Source organism: Oncorhynchus keta, chromosome 25 (genome assembly GCF_023373465.1).
Source record: "Oncorhynchus keta strain PuntledgeMale-10-30-2019 chromosome 25, Oket_V2, whole genome shotgun sequence".
Lineage (NCBI taxonomy): Eukaryota > Metazoa > Chordata > Actinopteri > Salmoniformes > Salmonidae > Oncorhynchus > Oncorhynchus keta.
In genome coordinates this window covers 470,681-483,135 of record NC_068445.1, presented here as the reverse complement: position 1 = coordinate 483,135, position 12,455 = coordinate 470,681, and the positions used below count along the sequence as shown (strand labels likewise).

The 12,455-nt window shown below is 40.5% G+C and overlaps 1 protein-coding gene and 1 long non-coding RNA gene across 3 annotated transcripts in view; both read right to left on the bottom strand.

The window, feature by feature from the left end:
* The window catches only part of LOC127911657 (uncharacterized), a 61,146-nt gene that overhangs the window by 36,961 nt on the left and 11,730 nt on the right, over positions 1-12,455 (bottom strand). The window lies entirely within an intron of this gene.
* ppic (peptidylprolyl isomerase C) lies at positions 8,106-12,345 on the bottom strand. Of its 2 annotated transcripts, none has more exons than XM_035735290.2 (6): positions 12,228-12,345; positions 11,888-11,989; positions 10,984-11,097; positions 10,462-10,555; positions 10,025-10,209; positions 8,106-9,837 (listed from the first exon to the last, which is right to left on the bottom strand). In XM_035735290.2, the coding sequence occupies exons 2-6, from the start codon at positions 11,987-11,989 to the stop codon at positions 9,709-9,711; spliced, it is 624 nt and encodes a 207-aa protein (XP_035591183.1). In that variant the 5' UTR covers positions 12,228-12,345; the 3' UTR covers positions 8,106-9,708. The 2 variants fall into 2 exon arrangements, with proteins under 2 accessions (XP_035591183.1, XP_035591184.1); XM_035735291.2 differs by lacking the exon at positions 12,228-12,345 and adding an exon at positions 12,122-12,139.

Below are 12,455 nucleotides of genomic sequence, written 5' to 3'. Positions count from 1 at the left end.
ACCTAGCAGACATGTCCACATTGGCAAGATGAGGGTCCAATGCAGGCTAAACTTTTGACCCCACTTAGGCTGCCCAAATTGGGCTGATGTGCTTCTGCTCATCGGCTCCACATTGGCCTCCAAGACATTGGCCCTGTTTGGGCTGCCCATTTCTGTTGATGGCAGCCCTCACATCACCTGAAATAAGCCAAATCTTTTCCCGGAAAACATGACCACTTTGGCACGATGTGGGCCCAATGCATATTAAAACATTGAAGCGAAGTAGGCTGCCCACACTGGACCAATGCGCCTTTGCCAATCAGCTCCACATAGGCCCTAAGGCATGTGGCCTGATAATTGATAGTCACGTCTATATTAGGTTAAGAGTCAGCAAAGCATGTTAATAAATTATTGAAAGCAGTAGTCTTCCTCAAATGAAGGGGATGATGACACAATCTTTGTGAGAGGGAGGGTATCTGATTTCATTGGTTAGCCCTGAGTTAGCCTGCCCCCGAGCAGGTTAGTTCTGAATGATTCGTTGCCTTAGAAATTTGCCCTGGCTAAAAGGTGAGCCATTTTCATGTTACCGGTTACAAACAAATTTACCTCTAACGGATCAAACATGAGTCATAGTATAGGGCTCAGAACGACGCCCTCTATGTTGCCGTCACCTCTGTCCCACCGCTAAAGCACTGTGCTCCTAGTTCATCCCCATCAAGCTGATTGTTGTGTCTGTGAATGCATCCATCCACAGAGGAAACAAAGGTAAATCAACCATACACTAACAGTGTCTACAAACAATTAACAAACCAATCAGTAATTAAGAATTGATGATTCATCATAATGAGATGGTAAGAACTGAATTAGAGTTGTACTGTAGCATGAGATCATATAGACAGATGGAGACATGCTCACCTGTATTGTGCCTTACTGTGCCTCTACCTCTTTTATTCCCTTTTTTGTTTTTATTTTCTGGTGCCCACTCCTGAGAGGTTTCATCAGACTCCATTGAACAACAAGGCAAGCCGGGTCCAGTAAATTACAGTCCAGCTGTCTCTAATAATGGTCACATTGTTGGACCATACACTACTATACAGTCTGCGACATTAGCAACACTGTTCACTACATTAGACTGTAACTGACAATAACAAAGGGTTTGAAGTCTACATCATACCATAGTACAGTACACTCCACTCCATTGGGCCGCATTAGCCCGCTGTGTGTGTGTGTGTGTTGTGGGGGTTCTTCCACCAATACAGCTTTGCCCTGCTCATTGATGGCCATGAAAGTGTTGTGTAGCTCATTATACACAGCCTTCACACTGGGAGAGAAAAGGAAAAAAGGGGAATTGAGAAAGGGGAGGGAGGGAGGGAGGGAGAGAGAGGCAAAATGAGAGATCAGGGCATGACAGAAATGATCATTGAGATATGAGATGAAGAAAGACAACCCACATCCACACAGACCATCCTAGTAACAGTTTGACTACAGGTGTAGCCTACCTCTCATTGTCTCAACTAGCTAGCTAGTTTTTCTATTCATCAAGGCCTGTTAAAATAGGAAGTCAACTTGGCTGTTTACAGATAGCGTTAGACCAGGGTTTCCCAAACTCGGTCCTGGTGCCCCTTGGGTGCACGTTTTGGGTGCACGTTTTGGTTTTTGCCCTAGCACTACACAGCAGATTCAAATAATCAAAGCTTGATTAGACAACTAGCTAGGAATTGGAACTAAGACCTGAATGTCTCTCTGGTTGATAACGTTAATGAGCTAGGTCAAAGGAATGTATACCCAGATATTGGTATTTCTGACATAGTCATAAATAACTAGCTAGCAGGCTAAATAACTGGCTAGTTAACTAACGTCATAACCTTTAGGACCTAGACGTGTTTGCTGACAGGAAAAATTATTATTGACTACTAGCAGGAGGAATGTAAAGCTAACTAGCCAGAGCAGAGATCCAAGGTCGCCATTCTGTAAGCTAGCAAGAGCCCGGTTTCCCGATAGCGATGGAACGTAGGCTTACAAATTATTTGACACTGCATCTTTTCCACAACAGCTGCATATGTAACATGCATTTCCCAAAACACAACGCAGAGAGAACACTTGTTAAGTGTTTCGCTGAGGCCTGTGTCCACACTGATAGGATCAAAAGAAAGGAAGCACTGCTCTGGGATCTCCCTCTTACATTAAAGTGGCAATCAGCATCCATTTATGGACTTATAAATTAATTATATGTACCCATTGATTCTTGAAGAATATGACCTATAGATGCCTCATGAGCTTAGTTCAACTGCCATACCCAATCTGTCACAGATACCCCCGATACTGCTGCTCATTCAGCTTCGGAGGTTTAAGTCACCGGCTTTCTAGGATTCACTGAACTGGATTCAGTACCACCAACCCCAGAATGTCTTGTCTCATTACGTACACCTGGTTCCCATTCCCCCTGATTAGTATATTATATATGTGCCCTCTGTTCTCCAATGTCTTTGTCGTTTATTGTTCCTTGGTCTTATGAGTACCTGTGCTTTGTTGCTTCAGCTTTGGTGCTACGTGTATTTTGCACTTATTATTTTTGGGTCTCGTCCCGTGTAATCTTTAGAGGTTAAACCTTTCTCTTTTGTTTGGGTTACATCCCTGTGTATTGTATATACGTGTTTGTTTTGGGCTTCTTCCCCTTGCCCATATTCATGACATGTTGTATTTTGGGTGGAGTAATAAATCCCGCTATTACGTATTCCTGCGCCTGTCTCCTATCCTTATATAACGTGACACTATCAGAAACCAAAATAAGCTTTTTTTACTCAAATGTTTGTTAACAAATATTATAAACTCAGCAAAAAAAGAAACGTCCTCTCACTGTCAACTGCATTAACATGTGTAAATATTTGTATGAACATAACAAGATTCAACAACTGAGACATGAACTGAACAAGTTCCACAGACATGTGACTAACAGAAATGGAATAATGTGTCCCTGAACAAAGGGGGGGGGGGGTCAAAAGTAAAAGTCAGTATCTCCTCATCATGGACTGCACCAGATTTGCCAGTTCTTGCTGTGAGATGTTACCCGACTCTTCCACCAAGGCACCTGCAAGTTCCTAGACATTTCTGGGGGAATGACCTTAGCCCTCACCCTCCGATCCAACAGGTCCCAGACATGCTCAATGTGATGGAGGTACGGGCTCTTCGCTGGCTATGGCAGAACACTGATATTCCTGTCTTGCAGGAAATCACGCACAGAACGAGCAGTATGGCTGATGGCATTGTCATGCTGTAGGGTCATGTCAAGATGAGCCTGTAGGAAGGGTAGGAGGATGTCTTCCCTGTAACGCACAGCGTTGAGATTGCCTGCAATGGCAACAAGCTCAGTCCGATGATGCTGTGACACACTGCCCCAGACCACGACGGACACTCCATCTCCAAACGCGAATCCGACCATCCCCCCTGGTAAGACAAAACTGCATCTCGTCAGTGAAGAGAACCTTTTTCCAGTCCTGTCTGGTCCAGTGACGGGTTTGATTGGTTTGTGCCCATAGGCGACGTTGTTGCCGGTGATGTCTGGTGAGGACCTGCCTTACAGCAGGCCTACAAGCCCTCAGTCCAGCCTCTATCAGCCTGTTGCGGACAGTCTGAGCACTGATGGAGGGATTGTGCATTCCTAGTGTAACTCGGGGAGTTGTTGTTGCCATGTCCCGCAGGTGTGATGTTCGGATGTACCGATCCTGTGCAGGTGTTGTTACACGTGGTCTGCCACTGCGAGGATGATCAGCTGTCCGTCTTGTCTCCCTGTAGTGCTGTCTTAGGCATCTCACAGTATGGACATTGCAATTTATTGCCCAATTTATGGCCACTGTAGTCCTCATGCCTCCTTGCAGCATGCCTAAGGCACATTCATGCAGATGAGCAGGGACCCTGGGCTTCTTTCTTTAGGTGTTTTTCAGAGTCAGTTGAAAGGCCTCTTTAGTGTCCAAAGTTTTCATACCTGTGACCTTAATTGCCTACCGTCTGTAAGCTGTTAATGTCTTAAGGGTAGGGGGCACTATTTTCACCTCCGGATGAAAAGCTTGCCCAAAGTAAACTGCCTTTTACTCAGGCCCAGAAGCTCGAATATGCCTATAATTGGTAGATTTATATAGAAAACACTCAAGTTTCCAGAATGATTAATATAATGTTTGTGAGTATAACAGGATCAGTCCTGTTGGCAGGTGAGAACCTGAGAAAAATCCATCCAGGAAGTGGGATTGTTTTTATGTTTGTAGTTTTCCATTGACTGCCTATACAGATTCCATTGACTTAGGACTCACATTGCACTTCCTATGGCTTCCACTAGATGTCAACAGTCTTTAGTAATTGTTTCAGGCTTGTGTTCTGAAAAATAAGGGAGTAAGACCACTCTGAATGAGTGGACACTGCAGATCCTAGATCCTAGAATATGCATATAATTGACAGCTTTGGATAGAAAACACTCTAACGTTTCCAAAACTGTAAAGATATTGTCTTATAACAGAACTGATGTTGCAGGCGAAAGCCTGAGAAAAATCCAATCTGGAAGTGCCCCAGGTTTTGAAAGGGCTGCGTTCCAATGACTCCCTATTCAGCTGTGAATGTACCATCAACGAGCTTAGGCTTTCTACGTATTCCCCAAGGTGTCTACAGCATTGTGACGTAGTTTTACGAATTTCTGTTGAAGAATAGCCATAGGCGGCCACATTGCGTAAGTGGTCACATGGTGGCTCCGAGAGAGATTCTCGCATAAAATACAGAGGTAGCCTTTATTCCAATCGGTCCTCGTGAAAAACGAATTGTCCCGACGGATATATTATCAAATAGATATTAGAAAAACACCTTGAGGATGGATTCGAAACAACATTTGCCATGTTTCTGTCGATATTATGGAGATAATTTTGAATATTTTTAGGGATGTGGTGACCGCAATTTCCGGGGGATTTCTCAGCCAAATGTGAAGAACAAACGAAGCTATTTCGCCTACAAAAATAATATTTTGGGAAAAAATTAACCGTGGCTGTCTACCTGGGAGTTCATCAAAGGTAAACGATTTAATTTGATTGCTTTTCTGATTTCCGTGACAAGGTTGCCTGGGATGGGGTGTCACTACCGGTTAAGATAGTGCCCAATATATGTTTAATAATAATAATAATAATTTAGATGTTAAATTATTTCATTATTTATTCATTAATACATTTAATAAATTACTATATTACAAATTTCTACATTTTTTCACATGGTGATTTAAACAAGGTGTATTGTGACAGATCTCTCATCACAAAGGAAGTGCCACTAGAATAGTGGGCTCAGAGAACTAGGATCAACAGCACAACCAGGTGGGCTCAGGCCTGGCACGTCCAGAAGTCATCAGGCCAGGGTGTTCTCAGCGCGGTCTTAGGGCCACAGGCCCTCCAGCAGGGGAGACACAGGGTGGTTAGGGAGAGCATGCCTAAGACCAGACAGTAGGCTAAACCTACAGTGTGTAATGGTTATCCATTCACCACTTCCTTGTTGATTTTCCTCGGGCTGGATGTTGCTGCCTCATCTGTACTCTTCATGTAAGCCAATCTGAAAATCGGAAAAGTAAATAGAGTAATATTAAAGATATTGTGAGCATAAATAAGTACAGTACAATAACTTGCACGTTAAATCAACACCGGAATTTGATTAATCCTTTCTTATTATTGTGATAAGGTGCGTCTAGGTGATAGGTGTAGGAGTCAGGCGCAGGAGAGCAGGGATGTCTAAGAAGCGACCGACAGGAATGGCACAGTTGATAAAGACTATGCCCTCGTAACAGAGAACCCGTGTAAACGCACGGAGGAACAAACACAGTTCAGACACTATATACACTTACGTAACAGTGAAAACAAATAACGGTAAATACAACCAAGCACATCACATAAAAAGAGTAATACACACAGAAATTAACGTAAATGAAACCAGGTGTGAAAAAAGAACCAAAGACAAAACAAACAGAAAAGGAAAAAGGGATCGGTGGTGGCTAGTAGACCGGCGACGCCGACAACATTTAAATTGAACAACATTTCCATGTGAATCCGATAACTCTGATGTGTAGACTTTCCACTGTAGAGTTTATGTCATCTTATCATTGATGAGAATGTCTCAGATGACAACTGAACTGACATCATATTCATTAAACTCTTAAGCGCACCCGACACGCAGGCGTGCCATCTAGCCATCTGGAAATGCAAATGCGCTACGCTAAATGATAATAGCACTCGTTAAAACTCAAACGTTCATTAAAACACACATGCAGGGTACTGAATTAAAGCTACACTCGTTGTGAATCGAGCCAACAAGTCAGATTGTTTTTATGCTTTTTGGCGAAAGCATGAGAAGCTATTATCTGATAGCATGCAACACCCCGAAATACCTGAAGGGGACGTAAACAAAATAATTAGCATAGCCGGCGCTACACAAAACGCAGAAATAAAATATAAAACATTCCTTACCTTTGACGATCTTCTTTGTTGGCACTCCTAGATGTCCCATAAACATCACCATTGGGTCTTTTTTTCGATTAAACTTTCACAAAACACTTCGAGATACTTTTGTAATCCAACTTTAGGTATTAGTAAACGTTAATAATCGATAAAATTGATCACGGGGTGATCTGTATTCGATAGCAGCAAGTCTTGAAATCATCGTCCATTTTTTCCCTTTCATAACTGCCTTCGGTTACCCCAAGACAGGAAGTGACTATACGTCATCCCACCAAGGATTAACTAGCAAAGAAATGCCAGTACTGGCGACATCGTGTGGAAGCTGTAGGCATTGTAAACGGGACTCTATCTATTTTCTCTTGCCATAGACAATACATAGACTGGCGGATTAATATATTTTTTTTTTTTTTGTGAACAGTTTTCCTTGGGATTTTTACTCCTAAACACGTTCTGTTATAGCCACAGACATGATTTAACCAGTTGTAGAGACTTCAGAGTGTTTTCTATCCACACATACTAATACTAATCATATGCACATACTATATTCCTGGCATGAGTAGCAGGACGTTGAAATTTTGCACGATTTTTAACAAAAAGCTGCGAAAATTCGCAGCATCCCTAACAGGTTTTAAAGTATTAGAACATGAAGGACAAACAATACAGCATCAAGACACTATCAAACATCTATCAGTCTTTTCGCAACAGAGCCAGCCTTATGTGTGAGGGTGTGTGTGCATGATAGTGATATAAAATATGTCATAGTTTCCTTTTTCATGATCACAACCTTGTGAAACCCGAACCCTCCAAGATCCCCCCACAGTTCCCCAATAGCTGTCCCTCAACCATTCGAGACCCCTCCCACAGTCATTCCTGAACCTGAGACCAGAAACAGGCTACCTGAGGGCAATACCAAAATAAATTGTCTATTGATTCTGTATCCTCACAACAAAATCTGCAGAGCTTCGATGATTTTATCCCCCAAATATTCAACATTTTGTTGGTGGCAAGAATTCTATATGATAATTTTAGCTGAAAAGCACAAAGTCTTGAATCTTGCATTGTTTTATATATATCAACTCATACACCCTGTACCATGGAATCGGTACATCAGAAATCTCTTCCCAACTATTTTGCAATCTGTATGGCACAGTTGTCAACATCCTGGTCATCAAATGAAACTGGTATACTTTCCTATTTATGCTATTTTTATTCCTCTGCCAGTTTTGATCCTTTATATTGGGAAGACAGACCAGTTCCCTACCTCCTCCCGCTGCCACCTGTCTCCTCCATTTTTGGGGCAATGGTGTAATCAATTGGTTGTACTCTTGGATTGAGCAGACCTTCCCGTACAATTCTGATAACTCCATGAAGGACATAACGCTACAATTACAAGTTCCATAAATAGACAGGTATTTACCTCTCCATGGTTGCAGGATCTTGTCTATTTTTACAAGTTTTCTATTGAAATTCATTGTGGAGAGCTTATTTATATAATTTATGATATGAATACCGAGTATGTCTACTTCACCATCAGCCCATTTTATAGGTAAGCTCTATTTGGAAAGAATACATTTGGAAGACTATGAGGAAATGATCAGAAGATAGGAGTTACATAGTTCAGAATACACAAGATCAAGCAGATACAAAATAACATTGTTTTTTCTTTTTTATGTAATCTTTAATTGACAAGCTATAAGTGAGTGGTTGAAAAACAAGTTTCAATGACTCCAACCTAAGTGTATGTAAACTTCCGAGTTCAACTGTATATGATATGCTTGTGGATATCTCTGAAAGACTGAATGAATTGCTAGATTTTTAAAACAACTATCTATGGATGAACATTTTAAAATAAAATGATTCCTATTTAACAAGGGCATTTCCATTTAAAAGGATCCAAGAGCACCAACATGTGAAGTTCATAGGAGCATGTCAAATTGGATGTCAAATTAAAGCTAACAGTCTATATTTTTGAGAAATCATGGCATATATATAAAAAAAATACATTATTCCATCCAAAAATGTTGGACTTTGATTTCTGGTTAAACAGATGGAAAATTGGTCTTGGACAACATCTACCAGAAAAAGTACATCAAAACACAATAATGTTGAAGAGTGCTGAACATATCTACTTTACTGTATTCTACTCTACTGTGCTATACTGTACTGCACTCTGGTCCGTACCAACCAAATGCTCATTACAATAATAGCCAGTGTGTAGAATAAAACTCAAATAAGCAAAATGAAGACATTGCATATTTCCACCTTTGTGTACCTATTCAGGATAAATCACCATGATGAGCATGATATTCATATCCTTCATTATGCATTTCTGTATAGTACAGATCAGGGATCCATGATGCAATTTCATTTCCGTAATTCCGTTACCAGATGTAAATCCACTTCACCTACTGTAGTTAAATAACCAAAATAAATTATTTCAAACTCAAGGTGTCATGTCATAACTGACACCCCATTCTTTTTGCATACATATTTGAATCTTAATTATTGGAAAATGTGTTTGCATAAGAAATTGAGGGAGATTTTACTGTAATTCTATTACCAAATTTTGCATCTGTTCAGTTCTTTTAGTAAATGTAAGTGTAAATTGTTAGTAGTCATTGTGCATGGAGTTATATGGTTTGTTAAACTTAGAAATCAATGTTTTTGTTTGGCATACATTTTAAAGTGATACATCTGAGTCAAAGTGTAATTCGGTTAAAGTGGAATTGCCCTGAAGTAATCACTAGCAATTTTCTATGCAATTGTGCAATAGTTTTTTAAAATATTAACAACTTTGCAGCTTGCTACATCTTCCAGATTAATCCCCACAAATTAATGTCTCATAAATAATAAAACATACTCACCATAACAATGCAACATGTTCACAAATGGGAACCTCATTAACATTTCACAACATACAGCTGCTGTGATTACATTTGATATGTCAAAATAAGTGAAGTATAATATACTTTGTGTAATCTTTCAACATTGTAAAAAACTAAAAGTTGTTTCAGCTTAGCATGACAAAGTGCTGAGTGGATAGTGCAAATGACATACTGATCATTTTGGCAGTTAATGAGTGTAGGTTAAAAAACTAAATTACAATGGTTTTAAGATATTAATTGTAAATGACATCTTCTCATAATGACTGAATTCATTGTATTCATTTTGTTAAAAGTTAGTATACACATTAGAGAGCCATAAACAACAACTGCATAATACTTCTCTGAATACAGTAACACACATAGTGATAACCCTACCAACCCTCCACATCCACAATAAATGGCTCTTTGACTTCTATCTTCCCACTGTTGACAATGACACACTCTGTGTAGGGCAGGTTCCGGTCATTTGTGTCTTGGAGCTCGATGGTATGAACCACAGACTGAAAAAATAACATTAGAATATGTATTAGTGTTGAATTGGACCACTATGTATCACCTGTGTGCGTGTGCATGTGCGTGTGCGTGTGTGTGTGTGAGTGACAGATGATTTTCCAATGCCTGTGGCCACAAAAACAATTCAAACTCTAACAGCAAATTGTGAGCCTCCAGTAGTGTGCCTCCACTTACCATGCCCTCCAAGATTTTCCCAAACACCACGTGCTTCCCGTCCAGCCAAGGAGCCCTGGACGCAGTGATGAAGAACTGAGAGCCGTTGGTGTCTGGGCCCGCGTTGGCCATGCTGACCCAACCTGCTCCCATGTGCTTCAGCTTGAAGTTCTCATCAGCAAATTGGTTCCCGTAAATGCTTCTACCTGTGCAAGCAAATGAGTAAACAGCATTTTACACAGGGACTGTGTGACAGATGGAGACACTGGGACTGGAGACTATGGGCCCATGTCAAAAGTAGTGCATAACCACCTTTTCTGCTCTGTTGATGCTCTATGAGAAAAACGCTTTACAAATTAAATGAATAATTATTATTGTTACTATTCCCAACATTCAACATGAGATCAAATGTCTAAGACAGGTCAAACTCTACGTGATCATACTTCAATTTTTCTTACCTCCATTTCCATCTCCAGCTGTGAAGTCACCTCCTTGGATCATGAAGTCCTTGATCACCCGGTGAAATGTACTTCCTTTGTAGCCGTATCCTTTCTGCAAAAACAACGATTTTGGAAATTGAAATGAGCATCGCTTATCCATTTGCAATTGTGCAAGGAATATCAAATCAAATCAAATGTATTTTTATAGCTCTTCGTACATCAGCTGATATTCAAAGTGCTGTACACTTTTGACAAGAGCCCCTATGGGCCCTGGTAAAAAGTACACCATTTAGGGAATAGGGTGCCATTTGAGATGAAGACGGCGTGTTCAGTTTACTCTGCCAAAGCAACATCATGTCAGCTCTTAAGACCTATGATCTATGGATGGATATTGGTATTCAGATGCTTTCCTTTGTGTTGTTTACTCACACAACAATAACAGGTTTCATAAGACCTATGATCTATGGATGGATATTGGTATTCAGATGCTTTCCTTTGTGTTGTTTACTCACACAACAATAACAGGTTTCACAGGCTTACCTCCCCTGTGGCAAGAGCCACAAAGTTATTCACAGTCAGGGGAACAACATCTCCAAACAGGCCAATCACAATCCGGCCAACTTCATGACCTGCCACGGTGATGTCAAAGAACACCTGTGATAGGGAGACAAACACAAAACATACCAGCTTCAATTATGTATTCATATACTGTAGACTGATACAGGACAGTTTATAGATTAGAGTTTGTTGAGATGTGAAACAGAAGTGATCATATTTGTGTTTTATGATATTTGATATATTGCTGAACTGGAGAAAATGTCTCATCTAGTTGCACAGACTTAAAGTCACTTTATCTTAATGGTGGTGGGCACTGGTGGCATTTGAGAGTAGATAAATCTGAACCTTTGACGTTTCCCTAAATAGTCCCAATTTTTATTTATACACTTATGGATTGTAATTATTTATTGTACAAATTTGAATAGCTAAGATATCCCATAAACATAGGCCTATACAAGCTGCATTTCTAAAGGATATTTTACTAAATGGTGCAATGGGGAATGAGTGTAGCATATTATGTGGAATAGCTTGGCTTTTATAGTCCGACTCATTCCATTCAATGCCTTGCCCTTTGGCAGTATCCAGGCTACTTGTATATATAAAAAAATAGGCTGTTGAGTTTAATCTCCGGTTAACTATTCCTAGCTCCCGAGGCTCCTATGTCGATATGTGTAGGCTACCAAGCCGTTTAACGCAAGAATGTGATAAATACCGTGTGCTGTTATTGCGCTATATCTGTTATTAAACATGTAGGTTCTCGTGCTATGTATTCAACAATGCAGCTGTTATTTGAAGGCTTCCATCGAATTCCCCCGTGAGGCAAGCCTGTGTTTGTGTATTCTCCGACGTCACATAAAATAACATGACAGCACGATGCTCTACTAACCTTTTCGGTCACTTTAGGTCCAACCCTTCCTCTAATACATCCGACGTTTTCTGTAAACGCAAAAGCGAAGAAAACGAAGCAGGACATCATTTGCGGCTCCATCTTGCAGAAACAAAACAAATAATAATATCAGTGTATCAAATCAGTGCATCCATCCTTCCTGCATGATATACAACCCCACTCCAAATTGGGCCGTGTTTTAGCGGAGAGGTTGGCTTTAGAATGGAGCCCAACCTTTGCTTCAACTCAGTGAGAAATAAGATAGATGCACCTAGCGCTCCTCAAATAGCCTCCCTTCCGACAATGCATTCTCTATAATTTCGTGTTAAAACAGGTTTACCAATCCAACAAAACCGTAGATGGTGTTGTGTCCCGATCAGACACTGCGCCCTCTGGCAAATGTTGGAGACATAACACATCCAGCATCTGAAGCCGACTCGGCTGTATACTCTTGTTGTCGTTGGCTATTGTTTTATTTGCACGTATACAAACAAATGTGAATAGGTTACAGCATTCAGGACATGGGTAGGCAATTATTAGACTTAAAAAAATAAAAAAAACTTTATTT